Consider the following 18937-nt stretch of genomic DNA (forward strand, 5'->3'; position numbering starts at 1 on the left):
ATGGAATGGGCAAATTGTCTGGTTTTGTACATAGTGTAAATACCGACTTGGCGCGGCTCTCACCTAAAGACCGAGAATTCAGTGATAGCTTCCTAGTGTATGAAAGTAATTATTGACTCTTACAGCCAAAACATGTATTGATCACAAGTTATTTTAATACATAATTGAACAAAAAAAAGACTAGCTCTGCTGAATCCATTAATTAATAACCATCCAAATTTCCAAAAAAGAGAAAGATTTAATTATCATTGTTGAATTTAAGGTCAAGTTACTGACTTTTTTACTAATTATAGAATAAGGCGAATAGCCGCTATCAGTGCTATCTACAATTAATTCTACAATTCAAAATCATTTCCTTTAACAAAACTGACTTCTTTACTAAGCTATGTATGTTTGACTTGGAGAAAAACACATGCTCTTATATCAATATTACTTCAAACTTACTAAATGTAAAGAAAAGATCCTTTATCAAGTAGCTTACTGAAATCCAACAATATAAAATTCTTTGTTGTTGATAACAATGATATTTAAATGTGACAATGAACCCATATTTTATCATATGAAGGATAACTGTGTTGACTTAACTGTGTTTTTGTCCACTAAGATAACCTTCGACCAAGTTGTATTGTTTACTACTCAGCTACTCTTGGACAATCATGACGGGAGAACTAATGTTTGCTTTGTTCTGCTTGCTTTTTTACATATTCTATCGATATCTAACAGATAAACCTCATCCAAAGTTTCCTCCAGGTAAGATATATTTTTAAGGTTTTTCATTCGAGGTGGGCTTGAGATGTAATTTACATCGCCTTTTAGTGGTTGTGTTTTAAGTTTGAAAAGTACAATATTCTACATTTTGTATGTGACAGTGATGTTTGTAGCCTCCTGAGATAATACAATATTTTAAACCTTATTTTTCATATTTATAGTTTCCTTTGATGATAATTTTCTACTAAAACATATTAAATGAATTATTGTTGTTAATATATTGAATTTCCATCTGATTTTCCATTTTTTATTTGGTGTTTTATGAGACACTGTTTTATTTATAATTCGGCCTAGGAATAAATAATGAGGTAATTTTCCTGCAAAACTAGAAAAGAAATCCAATGCAATATTATTTATGGTTGAAAATTATAAGTTTTACAGTTCTTAATTTTGAGATATGATGTACTTGTATGTGCCATGGATTATGAAAAAATTATTAACTCTGTTCTGTTAAAAGAATAAGATTGTATATAATTATATGTTTTGGTTTGAAAACACAAGTGTCTTCAACTAGGCAAATGAAAAACTTGACTTTGTGGCAGGTCCTTTACGCTGGCCAATATGGGGTGCTTACCTTCAACTTTTGGTAGAAAACTACAGGTTCCCCTACAAAGCTATGCACTGGATAGCAAGGCGATATAAAACAGAGGTAAGTTAAACTAAGTAACCTATATTATTAAAAGATTTTTTTGTTTTTGTGTACAGCAAATCGACCCCTAAATATTAATTTGTATAGGCATATTGGTTATCCAATTTAAAGCTCTTATCCTCTAGATGTACCTTTTGTGGGTTTGGATGATGTCCCGTGAATGTCCTTCGTCCTATAGGCTTTTAAAATTTCATAGTTTTTGCTGAATTCTGTTGTCAATCATCTGCATTTTTTCAAGTTTACATTTTTTTACTTCAAAACAGATGGCCATAATACAATTTTGTTTACATCCATAAGAAAATGGGGTTATCTGTAGTTGGTGATGTTTCAGTGCATTCAAGTACGGTAATGAAATTTGTAATGTTATTTGTATAAAATGTAAAGAAGAAAATTACTTGCATTAGATATTGTGTTTTCATTGTATGTTTCATTAGTATTTGTAATTGTTCTAAGATGCCTCAAAGAGATCGCGCACACAATGAAAGTAATAGGGCTCACAATGCAAATTATAGGGATATGATGAGACATAATCTTGGTATGTAATGTATAATATTTGCTAAGAAAGTAATATTCTTGAGGATAATCAAAAGGCATATTAACCTGCTCAAAATAATTGAGTAGGCCTACATTAATTAGCTATGCGATGATGCGATACTACACTACAGCTTGCGGGCATCTACACACCGCGCCGCGCTATAAAACTGAGATTTTTTGCTCTGTCCAACCCAAAATTTCAACAAAACTAAGCATGATAGAAGGAAAAGTTAAACACAAACAGTAAAGTATATTTAATTATCTACATATTTCTCACGGATGAAACTTGAGAAACAACTTGATGAAACAACAGACAACAATTTTAGTAGGCGACTAACTATTTCACTTTACGCTAACCACTAACCAAACTTTTTCTAATGTGTTAATTTTAAAAATATTTATATATACTAAACGAAATTTTAATTTTCAAAACTACACCATTGGTATAAAGGGTTTATTCGCTAGCTCTACCAAATTTCAAAATTTCATCTCAATTGTAAGGGTGCAAAAATGCAGTATATTTAAACCGCGACTACTAGTTCCGTACTACCATAATGGTGAAATGGCCCGAAGTAGATGCTTGGCGTGACATAGCCAATTCTCGCTGGTCGCGGCCTTAGTTAAAGGTGGCCGTGATGATACACTATCCCCTCAGGGGGACGGCCTGCTAGGAGTCAGAAGAAAATCTGAAATGTAAGCATAGGTTTATATGCTTGTAAAATTCAAGGTCTGTATTAGTAGAATACAAAGCCGCAAATCTGAACACAAACGGACAACCGAGTCCAAAATGTCAGCTGTTCTTTGGAACTTTGAATTTGCAATGCTATTACAGTAAGGTGATTTTATCGCAAGGCTTACATACCTTAGCATGTGGTTTTGGTTATGCTGTAGAAGTGAACTACAACTAGTCAATGGTTTAGGTCCTAGGGATGTACCTTGGCCCGTTTCCTACTGTGGTGGCCTGCAGCTCGGCCAGTGTACGAGAACTGTTGATTCGGCCAGAGTTCCAAGGCAGAGTGGAAGGCTTCATACCTCAGATAAGGGACGATGATGGTGTTATTAGAGGTATGTAATATGTTATTTCATTTCAATATTATTTAGTTTTAGTTTTTCTAAATTATTTGGTTATCTTTTTATTTCAAAGTTAGTGGTAATTGGGGATAATTAAGTACTAAAGTGAGCACTTTTATTGGTAGCTGTTTTCAAATTTAACTATCAACACCCCTTATACTTTCAACAATTACAAAAATGTTAATGTTAATAAAGGTTAACCATTTACTAAACTTATTACTTAACTTATCTATTCAAGTAGATATTTTATGCTTTGAAAGAACGTTTGAAATGGTGACAAAAATTAAATGTACAACTAAATTAAAATTTGTCTAAAATATTTTTCTAACGATTTTTATAGGTAAAGTTTTTAACATCTCTGTGAAAAATTATTTTAGCTGACCTTTCTTAGTTCCATAAATGTATCTACGAGTACTTAATGGGGTAGATTACCTTACCTCGTCAAAGTTATGAGTGTGAAGTATTTTTTCTAAGATATAAAATAACCACAAAAGTTATTTTTTACAAATAATTTTAACCATTAGTTAAAACAAAAATGTTCAGCTGCGATTAGAATAAGCAGTATAAGGGAATATTTTTTATCAGAGGGTGATAAAAGATTGTATTGATTTCTACAGTCAATGTGCAAATTACTCATATCACTTTCCATCAAGGAAAGAAAAAGGTTTATGGTTTAATCAACAATGTTAGCCTTGCTTTAAACAATCAACCTATTACATTAAAATATTGATACCCTTATAATGCCAACACTCTTGAACTTCAGAAAAAAATGTTTTTGGCTCAGATTTAACTCATAGTGAACATTGTATAGTTCGGCCGCTTAGAAAGCGACCTCCTCCAGCATTGGTTTAGCATTAGCACGCAGGTCGTTTTCTAAGCGGCCGAACTATAGTTTATATTATTATCTGTTTTTGTACTTAAAATTTTGATTTTTTTTATTAAAGGAAAGCTAATTGGGCAATATGGAATTTTTGGAAAAGGAATAGAGTTTATCTAGCTTACCTCTATTCCTTTTTGAAAAATGCCTTAACATTTTGTATTCTCTACTTAAGGATGCTGTTGTGTAGTAGAATTGACTATACGGAGAAGACTTCCCATCCGATGTAAAAATGCTTGAAGCCAAGAAAATAGATGAAGCACCAGAGGGTACTAGCATTGACTATTAGATACTGAAGTAGTCGTCCCATCTATATGGACCAGCTGTAGCCAACTTTTTGTTAAAAAAGAACGTAGTTGTGTGAGCCAGTCACAGAATGCACTAGTGACTAAAACTCTATTTTCTACCGTAGTCAAAGGTACTAGTTTATTGGGTGGAATATTAATTAAAGTCCATACCAATAGCTGATTGATTTATAACTTGACAATAGTTATTTGTGCAACTAGTGAGCAATTGCACTTTGCACTTGAGTCGCACATTATATTTTTCCTACAGTTACCATAAAACAAATACATTTGTAAAGAAACGTAACATATTTTTACACAGAAGTGAACTTTTGATGTGACATTTAATGATACAACAGTACAACAGCTGACCAGCTGATTTACAGCCAGTGCTGCCAACGTATTTCGCGCGCATACGACCTTCTCTGCATGTTACGCGCTCACTATTCCGTGCCTTCACGTTGCAAATCTGGAGTGAGACAAAGTAATTACAGTGAGACAATGTTAACATTGTCTTGTTAACATTGTCTCACTGGTGAGCGAATTGGCCACTTTGCTTTCTCAAATCAGTGAGAGAACATGTACATTGTTAGGTAACTGTAGGAGAAAGAATATTGTTAGTTGTTAGACTATCTCAACAGATTGCACCACGGTTTTGGTTGTTTTTTCAAATTTTTACATTGGAAGGTAAGTCTACTATAGCAATGGTAGTAGAAACTTTTAAAATAAATACTGATCTATTTAAATATTTACAGGACAGTTCTTTATTGATGGATCACCATGGACAGAACAGAGGCGCTTTATGCTGCGTTACCTTCGAGACTTTGGTTGGGGCACAAGGAGTAAAAGTTTTGAAAAGATTGTGGAAGAAGAAGTCAGAGATTTTCTAGACTTGGTTCAATCAAAAGTTGAGGTAAACTTTGGAGTATGTTTAAAATTAAAAGATGTATACATTGATGTAAATACGAGGGTCATTCAATAAGTAATGAGACAAATTATTATTCCTCAAAAACGGTTTATTGAATCAGCACAAAACTTTCAGGTAAGGATAAGTTGGTAACCTTCCAATGACAATTGATCAGCTGTTCAATAATATTTTGTAAAGATCAATTCAAACTTCAAACTTACTCAGTTAACGATGTCAAGTCCACTGATGCCCTGATCAGATTTTTTTTAGTCGCGGAAGGTAAGAAAGGTAATGAAATCCACAAAATAATGTTAAAAGTGAATGGAGACTGTAAGGTACCAAATTTTAAGGGGGGTAAAAACGTACTACGAATAAATGAACACCAGAACTTACCCGATTTTTAACCACAATAGCCTACTCCTAGGCCTATGTGTTGGCCATAGCTTGGGCTATGGGCCAAAGAACGTAGGCCTATTTTTAATCACAGTGAAGTACATACACACACCCAAAACTACATATTTATTTATAATAGCACTCAGTTTCACCAAATAAAGTCAAACTGGCCGATTTTACAGGTATTTAACGCCGCTGACGACATAACCCCAAACTGGTGTTTATTTGTTGACAGACGACAGACGAAACTAGACCAGCTCAACAAGTGAATTTGCGATCAGCTGTTGTCTAGTAGTACTAAAGTTCGCCGCTTGAGCGCGTGAGCCTCGAGCGGGCAAGAACGAAGGATTTTACTCCAAGACATGATGATTCGTTCGTACGCCGTCTTGGAAGTAACTTCGTCGTTACATCTACGCTCGCACGATAATCGACACGACTGTACGATTTTGTTACGAAGGTTAGCTAGCATACTTAGTTAGGACCTTTTCACGTTATGTTATTTTCATTTTAATCTATTGTACCTTTTCGCTTTCTTTACATCCCGATTCGAATTATATAAATTCTAATAACTTCGTTTTCGCCGACTTGCATAAAACCCGCCAGTTCCTGCCTGCCAGTGACTAGCGGTGGATATCTTTCGGTTCGTTTAAATTAATTTGCTACGAAATTACGTTTATTCTGTTCGTTTAACGATTACTTAGTTATTACTTAAATTATTCTAGTCCATTCGTCGTTTAATACCCCGAGACTTGTCGTCTAAGTTCTAAACCCCGTCTGTGGCGGGTGAAAGAATCAAGTCTGGGAGTATGCTGAGTTGAATAATCAGCTACGAAAATTAATACTAAATTTATTTTAAACAATCTCACGATAAATTCTCCATTCGATTATATTAATTAGGCCCCGACGACTCTGTAGGAATTGTTTTTACCTTTTATTCGATATTATATCAATTATCAACGTCTTTAACTAATTAGTTGCAGTTTAATACGAGTATTTACATCACATTGGCTAAGATTGAATACTCGTCGGCCCTACAGAGTCATTCCAAAGGTTAGGCAAAATTTAACAAAACACTTTAACGAAGGTAAGGATGATATATAGCTCCAACTGAGCGTCTGCAGGATTTCCTGAACGTTTCCTGAGCTCTGAGCCTTCGATTAAACTTTAAATAAATTGATCAGTCAAAGCCGTGACAACTTCGTATCGACCCCTGGATTTTTCTCGGCTCCTTCTGAGCACTCCGGGGAAGAAATCTGAGTGTGGCCAGTTCTAGGGGTAGGCCTAGCCTGACTTAGGTGAATACTGGTTTATTCCCCCCCTAGAATTTTGCGTCACAAGACAATTGTTTGAATCGTTTGAACATTTACAAATGGGTAGATCATTTTCAAAGTGGCCGAACAAAAGTTTCTAACAAGCAACCCAGTGAACCACCGATCAAAGTTGGGATTTACTCTCTCGAATCTCGGATTGAAGCATTAATTCAGGACAATAGACGTATCACTATTGAACTGATAAGTGAAAAAGCAAACGCAAGTGTTGGCACTGTCCATAACATTATTCATAACAAGCTGTGGTACAAGAAAACCTGAGCGAGACTGGTGCCCGCCCATGTAGCACAGATGGTTGGGCCAACGTTGACCAACTGTGGGACAGTTGGTCGATGGTTGGTTGGAGCTTCCACAACCAACAAGCTTCCATTGACCAACTGTATAACTCGTAGTTAGGCCAACCAATACTTACAACTGTGGACCAACATTGGTTCATTGTTAATGAAATACATTAATATGCATTGCTGGGTATCATACATCAAGCCAACCGTTGTCCAACCGTTTTTCACTCCGTTGGACCAACAAAAGATACTTATGTTGGACCAACGATGGTCCATAGTTGAGTTTACACGACTTTTATTCTCTGGATCTAGCTTTCACAACATAATTATAATAATGGAAATATTTTTTAAATTAATATTCTTTAACTTATTTGCAACAATTTAAGGGGAAAGAGTAATTAATCATTATAACATTCAATTATAATAGCATTAATAATCTAACGGTAATTAAATAATATATATTCAAATACCAGTATCCACTCTAACTCCTCCCCCCAAAAAAAAATAATAACTACTTATGATGTCTTAACAGAAGAATCATATATTATACTGTGTGTAGTGTCAAAAATGTTCTAAGTATTGCGACCATTGCAACTGTCGGCTACTCTTTCACCACTTGAAAACGCTCTATATCAACTATCACAGATAGCTCAGTGGTAAAGTAAGAGGCTTATGAGTCGAAGGAGGGTTCAAGACCCGTCTGAGCCAAAAAATTTTGTTCTAGCTTCTTTTCAAAATTTGTTCTTATGAACTATCTAATCAATTTACTCAACTAATAATTATGCTTTTCACACTAATCTTTATTATTTTGTGTGAAATAAAACGGTTGGTTGGATATCAGTTGTGTTATGGTTAGTTGGCCATCAGTATTTTTGGATGGTTGGGCCATTGTTGGACAATGATTGGTTGGAAAACAGTTTAAAGAGGTGACATTTCTACCGTTGGCCAACTGTGTGGCTCCACAACTTACCAACGTTGGCCCAACCATCTGTGCTACATGGGAGACAACTCAAGGACGCTACAAAGAAACCTGTTTTTAAATAATTTAACAGTCAAAAAATCTAAAAGCAACTGAAGAAGAAGTTTTTTTCAAAAGAATTGTAAAGTGTGATGAAACAGGGATCCACCACGATCAGCCAGTCGGGAGCTGAAATCAAGGCGTTTCGGCAAACGCGTTCCGGAGGAGTCCTCGTGGAACTTGGAACGAAGACGAAGAACAAAGACTAGTTTAGCTCTGCTCTGAAGAAAGCTGGTGGAGAAAATGGTACTGTCAAAAATCTACAACCCAGAGTCTATGGAAATTAGGGATCTTGGCATTTTCACCTCCAAAAAAAAAAAGTGAAAGAGGCCATTGAAAGAGGCCATGGAGCACAAGTGGGGGAGGTTAAAACAAGATAAAACCTGCAATTCGAACCAAAGGCTCTCGGCTCTTCACTGAAGGCGTGATTTTGTTTCATGACAACGCCCATCCACATACAGTACGTCTACGTACAGTAGACAAAAGAAAAACTTCAGAAACTGGGATGGGACATCCTTCCACATCCCCCCTAAAGCCTCGACCACGCCCCATCAGACTTCCATCTGTTTGGACCCCTTAAAGATGGTCTACGACAAGGGATACATTCTCAATCCAATGAAGAGGTAAAAAAGCAGGTGCAAAAGTGGCTTTGAGATCAATCCAAACAATTTTATGCCAAGGGCATTTACAAACTTAGCAGAAAAATGGGACAAGTGTATAACTGTTGCTGGGGATGTTGAAAAGAAACCAAAGTTTTGTACTGATTCAACCGTTTTTGAGCAATGATAATTTGTCTCGTTACTTATTGAAAGACCCTCGTACTTCTTTACTTCATAACAGGTTGCGCTTATGCCCATTAAAATGCTGCATTGATTGAGTTGCAAGTCGTTAAAGAATCATTCATGTCACAAGTCTCAAAATCATTTACAATAAATTGACACAATTTTTTGCATCAAGATGAAGATAAATGCAAGGTGATGTCTTATGTAGCTTTGTTAACTAAAATAGGCTGATTCTTCAGTCATGACGATTTTATCAAAAGCTCAGTGATCATGTCCCGCCTCTGACCAAATTACAAAGCTACTGACTTTTCTCAAGATCAATTTGTCTTCCTAAATAGGCAAATAATAGACTAGCTCTAGAAACACTGAGCAACCCATTTTCACCACCTATCATGTCATTGACAGTGTAACAGTTTTGTTCTTGTTAATAATACTGTTTCTCTATGCCGTCTCCCAGGGAGTGAGTGATGAGAGGGGAGTGCTGGTGCCGTCAGCATTTTACGCATTTTTTCTCAACCTCACAATGCAGCTTCTACTAGGGTGTAGATTTCCACCTCCGTTACACCACAAACTCAGAGAGTTTGCTTTCACAGCTCTCCGGTGAGGCTTTGATAGGAGCTATGAATTAAACAGCTTATGACTAGATTTTTATGTAATAGATATTGATGTAATGATATATATATTCTATGAGATGTAAACTTACCTTTGTAGCATTCGGTCCTTATACAGTAAGACCACGGTAATATGTTATACCTACTGTCATTTATTTTTACAGTGTTTGATTTTATCAATTGATTGATTGATATTTACACTACGTCAACACATCAGGGAGTGTGATATTTCAAGCACAGATGAGTGATGGTTGAGATTTAAATAAACAATGAACAAGACAATATTTTTGTAACCTACATTAGCTCGTCTTTAGCCTGATCATTAATTCAAAGCCCATTTATAACAGCTGATAAGTTTGCTTGGGGAACCCAGATTAGTCAAGGAGCTTCTGAGAGCACTCTGAACTCTTAACACGTAGAGTGCGGCCGTTCCCGATCGGGTACGGCGCTTGGCCCCCGTACGGTGCGTCTGTACCCCATCGGGAACGCTCGGTAATGCCTTTTGTATATCTTCGTTTTTGCTCTAGCGTCGGCTGAAAGCGGACCTATAACATGTTAGCGTGTAGAATGTGACTTGCATTTTGTTGTGGTGTAGGTTGGTAGTAAATTTCCCCGTAAAATCCCCGTCTGGCAATCTCAAAAGTCTTCTTTTTGTCCCGTCTTTTTCCCTCCATTTGGCAATACAATTCCAATGGGACCGGCTACGTTCCAAGCAGTGCTGCTATCTGTGGGTGTTCAGCGAACTACATTGACTCTCGTTGTAAAGCAGGACATTCCCTCACGTTATTTGCTATTCGTCAGACCGAAATTGGAAAGCCAATCACACGCGGCAATTGGGGGGTGCGGCAATTGGGGGACGCTGAGGGCTGCGCCGCACTGGGGATACGCCCGCTATTTGACGTGCCGCAGCGAACGTGTTAATAGCCTCAACATACATAACAGTATAACAGTGACATTCTAAGCTTAAGTGTTTTCACGACTACTTTATACTTGACAGGATTGTTTGAAGTTTAAAAGTGAATATGATCTAAATGCATTTTTGTAATGCTAAAGGACTCTTCCTCACTCAGACTCAGATACTAGAGATATTGTCTTACTAGAGATATTGCTCTTTTTAATTTTAGTACCTGGGGACCGAGCTTTGCTCGGGGAAAATCATTCCCCCACTCTGCGATGCCAGCATTTACATTCCTTCACCATTTCCTACGTCATGGACCTGTTTACTTCCCTTATCATAGCATTTAAGAATTACAGATACATTAATCTATCTGCCACAAACGGTTCCCAGTTCCCACAATCTGCGATGCTAAACTTTACTACTTCCTACGCCGTGGAACTATTTTCATCTCTTTCCATAGCATTTTAGTATTATAAATACATTAATCTGATTGCCACAAACATTTCCCACACCCCGCACTGCTAGCATTTACTACTTCTTTCACCATTTCCTATGTCTTGGACATGTTTCCATCCCTTCTCATAGCATTTCAGTATTTCAATTTCAGATACATAAATCTAACTGCTACAATTGGTTTCCAGTTCCCACACTCCGGACTGCTCGCATTCACTACTTCCTTCACCACTTCCTACGTCTCAGACCTGTTTTCCTCCCTTCCCATAGCATTTTAAGATTGTAGATACCTTAATCTAATTGTCATTAACAGTTCCCACACTCCGGACTGCTCGCCCTTCTTCTTCCTTCACCACTTCCTACGTCTCAGACCTGTTTTCCTCCCTTCCCATAGCATTTTAAGATTGTAGATACCTTAATCTAATTGTCATTAACAGTTCCCAAACTCCGGACTGCTCGTCTTTACTACTGCCTTCACCACTTCCTTCGTCGCGGACCTGTTTCCCTCCCTTCCCATAGCATTTTAGGATTGCAGATACCTTAATCTAATCGTCATAAACAGTTACCACACTCCGGACTACTCGCCTTTACTAATTCCTTCACCACTTCCTACGTCGCGGACCTCTGTTTCCCTCCCTTCCCATAGCATTTTAGGATTGGGTATACCTTAATCTAATCGTCATAAACAGTTCCCACACTCCGTCCCGCTCACCTTTACTATTTCCTTTACCACTTCCTACGTCACGGGCCTGTTTCCTTACCTTCCCTTAGCATTTTATAATTGCAGATACTTTAATCTATTTGTCATAAACAGTTCCCGCACTCAGGATAGCTTGCATTGACTACTTCCTTCACCACTTCCTATGTCGCGGACCTGTTTCCTTACCTTCCCATAGCATTCTAGGATTGCAGATACCTTACCATCCTTATGGAACAGCTGAAGCCACTTTTTCAAGCCATTCAATCCCTTATTAAAGTTTGTTGCCAGTTTTAATGTTAAAATGAAAATGGTCATAGTATAATTGAGCCACTGACACAGTGTGTTTGTGATATTTTCTGATTTCTGTGGAATATGCCAAATTTTAACAATGCCAAACTGATAAAACAACTTATCGTAAGCTAAAACTGTAACATATTTTATGTCTCATCGACTATGTCAGTAAAAGACTGAGGAATAAAACTAATTTTTTGCCTAAAGCGCACTCTTTGAGTGGCTCATTCAACTGTGTTCATTTTATCATATGAAATCAACTACAGCTGGTCCCCCCTTTAATGGAATACCTTCTTTAGTGTCCAAAGGTCAATGATCATCATGTAACAAATGGTTTCCTTCAAAGTGGTATTAATTTCAACTTGCCTGTCAGTTTTCAGCTCCGCATAGACCCCACCACTGGTATGATTAACCTCACTCCGTGGGTACGACACATCGCGCCTCGTCTCTCAGGCTTCATTGACTGTGTACGCAGCAACCGTCTCATCAAGCAGTTTATACAGGTCTCTTCATCTTGTTCTACTGTTTTGTGAATTCATCATTCAAACTGCTGATGGTATATTTGCACTATCTAGATGGCAGAGTTTGGCATGTTAGTGAATAGTATTCAGTTTGCAATTTTAGAAAATTTAGTTTTTGAGGAAAGAACACTTTGCATTTAAGAATACATTAAGGAAGAAGGAATGTAAAATGTACCAGGTGTTTCATAAGTTATTTTACCGAGGCAAACTTACTTATGAAACACAATGCTGCACACTAATGTGTGCAACTTGCAACTTGTAACTAATGTTGCACAACCTGTTTTTTAGCAATGACAAAATCAGCTGTGAAGGTCATTGTTGAGATTTTTATGTTTAGATTTGAGTTTAGATTTGCATTTGCATTTCTTGTTGACAGTAACCATGAAGGTTAATTGGAATACGATTTTGACCGGCGTGTTCTGAATGGTTTGTTGTACGCTGTGAAGCTGACAGCGACTTTCAAAATCTAGTTTTGTGAACAGATGAAGCTCCAATTAAATTAAATGGTCGTGTTAATCAACACAACTGTGTCTACTTGAGTAACAGAAACCCGCACTAGGTTTGTCCAAAATGCCAATCGCAGCGCTGGAAATTTAAAAAAATTAAAAATTGAAAAACTGTACTTACTTAAAAAAACATGCCTCATAATTATATTTTTTTGAATTGTGACTGTGGAAATCTAAAGTTATAAGTTTGAGCTTTTGTAAAAGTCACAATGTTTTAATTCTTACAACATTTACTTATTTTGTTTCCTCGAACTTTGAACAAATCTTTTTTTTTCTCACGGCTGATGTAATTAAACCAAAGATAATCTTATGGAAATTTTTCAAATTTAGTTTGTCCCATGATAAATGGTGGGTTTGTTTCCTACGGCAGATTTAGAGATTTAGAACAAAATTATTCCCTCCCCTTTCTTGCTTTCCTCACCACAATTCACAGCACATTGAAAGAAAGTATTTTATAAAGTAAAAAAAACCAAGATTGTTTTTTTTTTTATATTTTTGGATTGTTTTATAAATTATCTGTTAATAAATTTATTACTGAAAGTAACGGTGATTGTTTTAAGCTTACAGGAGCACGTCCAACACCATAAAGACACTTATCTGCCAGAGGCCCTACGTGATTTTTGTGATATTTATCTCAAACAGATGAAGGAAAAGCAGGAATCAGGGACTCAACATTGGTTTTCAGGTAACTAGATTACAACTCAATCCTTGACTTGTTAAAATTTTGTTTATAAGCCAGAATTTTCTTTTCTTAATGGTCCTCTAGCTGCTATCTGTAATTAATAACCCCTTTTCATCTGATTTGTGGACATGGTTGTGAGTTAGGCCCAATTTCTTGACATTGCTTAAAGAGTTACGGAGGATTTTCCAACAATTATTTAGTAAAACACAAGTTCTACACAGTTTCAGATTGGGAATCTGTTATCTCAATCTATTGGGAAGAAAACTTGAACATGACTAAGCTGGAACCAACTATAGGCATTATAGGGAACCTCAATTGCTGAAAACAATATATTATGTTCAGTGTACCTAATTAAATAGGAAAATCCCCAAAAAACACTGACCACCATTTATCCTTTCAGCACTTGATCTGTGGTCATATTTTATATTTTCCGATATCCCAAAATGTTGTGAAAATTGAGTTTCATCAATCGATGTTGCGAGATTCCCATAATACTCCTTTGAACATTAACTTTTACATTATAAACAAAATAAATCAAAGAAGTCATGACAGTGATTGAAACTGACTTGTCCTTATACAATACATCTTAATAGCAGCAATTCAGTCAGATTCTAATGATAAAGGAAACTTGAGTCACGCTTAACTGGCTTGGAATACTTTTTTCATAACCTTTTGTGTCTGTTGGAAGTCACAGTGTAGAACTCTTTGTTTCAACATCACAGGGTAGATTCGTTTTTATAACTGGACAGAATAGTTACTCGCCCATTGACATACGAGTTTTGGAGCTTAAATCAGGAGAGCGCCTCTCCATTTTACCTGTATTTCCATTATCGATCTACTCTACTATTTGCCAAGTAATTGCATACACAGTCCACATTTGTTTTGCATTACAGTTGCTGGTTTCCATTTTGAGACACAATGGTGCATTAGGAGTGGATAGTGAAGAAATTCTATTATTGAAAGAGTGGTAAATCCCTGCAGGGCCATAACTGGAAAAAATGATTTGGGAATGGTATTGAAAATTAAACAAATTCATCATATAATTGTGTTTGTTCATCTAAAAGGAACGACACTAATATTGTCTACCCATAGCGCAAGATGTGCAAAGTAAGTTGATTTCCGTTGCAGAGCAACAGCTCGTGATGATGTGTTGGGACCTTCTGTTTCCTACCAGTATGACGGTCACAGCCACGATGGGCTTTGCTGTGGAGTTCCTTCTTCTGAACCCTGAGGTGCAGCTCAAGATACAAGAGGAGATTGATAGAGTCATCGGCCGTTCCAGGCTACCTAATCTAGACGATCGCAAGCTGTTGGTATTCATTTGTTTAACCTTTTGAAGACATTTTCCTTTCCATCACAATTATTAATTTTCCTTAAATTCCTTAATTAAAAAATCCCTTAAATTTGATATCAAACATGATTTTCTGGGGATTTTTTTTAAATTTTCAAGTTTTTCCAATATGGCGTCCAAAAAACACATTTTGTATGGTTAGATTTTTTTAGACTTTTAGTATGTCAAACAGACACAATCAAGGAACTAAAAAATCAAACTCAGTTTTTGTGGGAATTAGTTCCACCCTAAACCATATATCTCCTCCACTAAATGGTAACATGTAACACATAGCATAACATTAATGGATCAGAGCATGTGGCTATTGTGGACGTTTGTAGTCGGCAAGTGAAGTATTGCGATGTTGCCACATTGTTGGGTGCAGCCTTGGTTTAGAGGAGGCTATGCTAATACGTATGGGAAATAATATTTTTTCCGGTTAGTTTAATTTTCCTTTTATTCCAGAATGCCGTACACAGAAGCAGTGCTGAGGGAAGTCATGAGAGCTGAAGCCCTCGTCCCGTTGGCTCTGCCTCACAGATGTACTCAGGACACTTACTTCTACGGCCATTTCATACCCAAGGTGTGTACGCCAGATGAACTATACATTCTATGTTTGGAAGACATGCCATCCCAATGTTTAAGTTGTTACCAGTTTTATTCTAAATGGACTCAGTTGAATGTGCTGATTTTTTAACCAATTGAAACTGAAAGAACAAAAAAATTGTAATCATAAATTTAGGATTTATTATGTTAGGATCATTAGAATATGCTTTTCAGGTAAGTAAGTGCATGCTACCACTGCATTAATACTATTTTTATTTATTTTTTTTTTAATAGACTAAATACAAAGAAGAGAACTGTCCAGGAAACGTATCGATCATTAGTTAGTTAATGTTGGTGTACTAGGGAGGTTCTTTAAGTTGGGCAGTTTTACAGAATAGCTCCATAGTTTGTGTGAAACGAGGCTAGTCGCAGGTTACTGGCATCATTTGTGACCAGAATGACACCATTGCTCTGTAGCTGACTTTTAAATTATTGAATCCACCGCTGCATGAGACATCAAAGATACGTTTTTGACCACCAAGAAACATATCTGATGCTGAAATTCATAGCCAGATGAAGTTTATGAGCCTAAGGCAATGATAGAGGGGAAAGTCAGAAATGGGCTAGGGAGTTTAAAAATGGCCATGAAAATGTTCATTTCGATAGGAATTGTGTTTTTGGTGGGTACCCAGACTTCTCCCAGAAAGCCGCAAAGGAAAAGATTTTTTTTACACTCCATAACCCATTACCGCACTTTACCCTCACTCATTGTATTAGGGCCATAACCTCTGACAATGAATGCTGGCACCGGACATGGTTCTTGAAATCAAAAAACTTAACACCGACCTTTTCACACATGCGGCGGAGATTCAATAATTTTACAAATAAAAAAACAGACAGTGAAGCGTACACGACTGCTACAGAGCAGCAAATGGTGTAATTTTGTTCACAAATGATACCAGTAAGCGGCGACAAGACTCGTTTCGGCTTTAACAGGAGCTAAACATAAAACGGTTCTACTTAAACAACCGCCCTCATATTTGATTATTGGTTGATAAACAAATATGCAAAGCATTGTTTTTCTTCAGGATACAATGATGTTGGCTAATATTTGGAGCAGCAATATGGATGAGAAAATCTGGGACAAACCTTTTGAATTCAGCCCTGAGAGACATCTGGATGCAAATGGACAGCTCAAGAAGAAAGATTTGTCTTTGCCTTTTGGACTAGGTGAGCTTGTCTATAACTTAGAACTTAGCAAGTGTTTTTATTAAATAGATATGCATTTCGCTTTATTGGGTTGTTCAATGATTTGGACTTTCCTGGCTCATGGTTTGGATCATACTTTGATCTCTCAAGTGTTGCCGGTTTGTTGCTGTGTTTCGGTTTTTGTAAGTTTTAATGTTGTATACTATTTTACAAATTTTAAAGCTGTAGTCTTCTTTTTTGTTTAATCCATGTTTAGAAGACGGAAGAAAATCCTAAACGTAAGCATAGTTCATTATGCACATCAAATTAAAGGTCTTTATTAGTAGAATACCATGCCACAAATTTGAGCTCAAAAGAACTACTGAAGAATGGCAGCCGTTTGAATATTCAAAATGGCAAATTCAAGAAACTTTGAACGGCTGCCATTTTTTTACTCGGTTGTCCATTTGAGGTCCGGTTACCGGCATTGTTTTTATTGCAACTAGACTTTTAATTTGATGTATGTATGCTTACCTTTAAGATTTTCAACTTACTCCCCATGGGCAAACATAGGTGATATCCAATCACCAGTTACACAAAAATGTAGCTTACTACTACCAGTACCTATAATGATATACAAAATTTGGTTGTGATATCTCTTTTCGTTTTAATGTTATTAAGTCGTCCTAAGACTTAACACGTTCATGCGACGCCGCGGTCATTGCCACAGACCGAGGTATACATTTGAATCTTACACATAGACCGGCTGTCACTTGGATAACAGTACACACAGACCACGGGCGAAAACCTGTAAAACAGTGATCATTTACATTGTAATACGCTACAATCGTGTTTGTAAATAAATTATTCTTGTTTCTTTGTATTTTTTATAACCTTTTGTAATGTCGCATATTTGCGACGCCCGGTCTACAGCGAAGACAATAGTGAAAATTATCACAGTTTTCTTAAAATAGACTAAACGTCGCATATATGCGACAGTTCATTTTTTTGTGTTTTAAGGTAAAAGTGAGTAAAAAATAAACAGATTATTCAAGAACAGTTTATAACTGAACAAATATAAAAGCTACATAGGATAATGCAGCATACATACTGCATACATACATACAGTGATGCAGAAAAGTAAAGATCAGTTTTTCCAACTATTATATGACGTCACCAATCATCATAACCACAGACCAAGCGACGCAGTTGTGCGTCAGACATCTCTGTAGACCACTGCAGGGAATTCAGTGCCTTCAAATAGACCACTACAAAGATATAAGCATTTTAATAACATTAGAACCCCGACGCAAATATGCGTCGGCAGTCTATTTTAATGTGACTAGCCGTCGCATATATGCGACAGCAGTCTATGGGTGGAAACCGGCCGTCGCATATGTGCGTCGCTGGTCCATGTGAATGGAAAATTTCGTACTATTGCAGTAGCGAACGTGTTAATTGTCACCCTGTAGTGTATGATTATTTAGATTTACATAAATCAAAGTATAGTATGTGTTGTTATTGGCAGGCAAGCGGGTGTGCTCGGCGGAGACATTTGCCAGACAGAACTTGTTTCTTTTATTCTCGGCAATGATGCAACATTTCACTTTGCTACTGCCGTGTGACCAGCCTCCGCCTGATCCCAATCTACATCTACCTGGCATTAACATATCTCCACCACAATTTAGAGTGCTTATGGTGCCCCGCTAAATGTTTAAATAAACTGCATTAAAATCAATCACTTGTGTTAGATTTATTTACATTTTTTCATTACACTTCTGCAAAAGGAGCCTTTAAAAATTACATGCATTTGGGGTCTAGGTAGCTGTTTTACTCCCCAGGGAGTAAAAAGTAATTTTAGTCCCTTGGGAGTAAAAGTCAGCTGCCGTTAACAGTTGTAGACTTCTATTGTAAGCAATCGTAATCGCATTGTATCAAAATTATTTATCGATTCATTTATTCGACATTTTTGTTAGATAGCAATTCATAGCTAATAGGCAAAATTATCAAATGACTTCCTGATGTGCGCCAAAGTGTAAACCGTACGACAAAGTATAAATATGCACCAATTAGCAGCTTTCTGTACTATAAACAGTACAAGGAAGCCAACTATGTCGGGTGACTGTAGGAGGTATTTGGCTAGTCTAGTCATTGAAGAATAGTGATTGTCTTAAATAAATATGATGAAGTTATGTCTAGACTGTAAATGAACTGCCAACAAGAACTGACAAGTCATTCATTCACCAAATGATCCATTGTTTGCCACTAAAATATTAACTTATAACCTTAGTTGAAAACAAAGGACAGAAGAAAAATAAG

General features: G+C 36.7%; 1 protein-coding gene across 1 annotated transcript; it reads left to right on the forward strand.

Moving 5' to 3' along the window:
* Nucleotides 1–621: 621 nt before the first annotated feature.
* Nucleotides 622–18328, forward strand: LOC129003332 (probable cytochrome P450 304a1). The gene is made up of 11 exons (XM_054431625.1): nt 622–750; nt 1311–1417; nt 2872–3016; nt 4939–5096; nt 9350–9492; nt 12219–12348; nt 13440–13557; nt 14683–14863; nt 15350–15467; nt 16519–16660; nt 18147–18328. Exons 1-11 carry the CDS (start codon nt 657–659, stop codon nt 18326–18328), a joined length of 1518 nt encoding a protein of 505 aa, XP_054287600.1. The 5' UTR covers nt 622–656.
* The last annotated feature ends 609 nt before the right edge of the window (nt 18329–18937 follow it).

This window comes from Macrosteles quadrilineatus, unplaced genomic scaffold (assembly GCF_028750875.1).
Source record: "Macrosteles quadrilineatus isolate MER2022 unplaced genomic scaffold, UCM_ALF_1.0 Scaffold_9__3_contigs__length_116548681, whole genome shotgun sequence".
NCBI lineage: Eukaryota > Metazoa > Arthropoda > Insecta > Hemiptera > Cicadellidae > Macrosteles > Macrosteles quadrilineatus.

Bases quoted from the DNA above. Each gene is read 5' to 3' on its own strand.
- LOC129003332 (XM_054431625.1), top strand. From the start codon at position 657: ATGACGGGAGAACTAATGTTTGCTTTGTTCTGCTTGCTTTTTTACATA. The intron at 3,017-4,938 runs GTATGTAATATG...AAATATTTACAG, and splicing joins CGATGATGGTGTTATTAGAG to GACAGTTCTTTATTGATGGA. The intron at 13,558-14,682 runs GTAACTAGATTA...TTTCCGTTGCAG, and splicing joins GACTCAACATTGGTTTTCAG to AGCAACAGCTCGTGATGATG.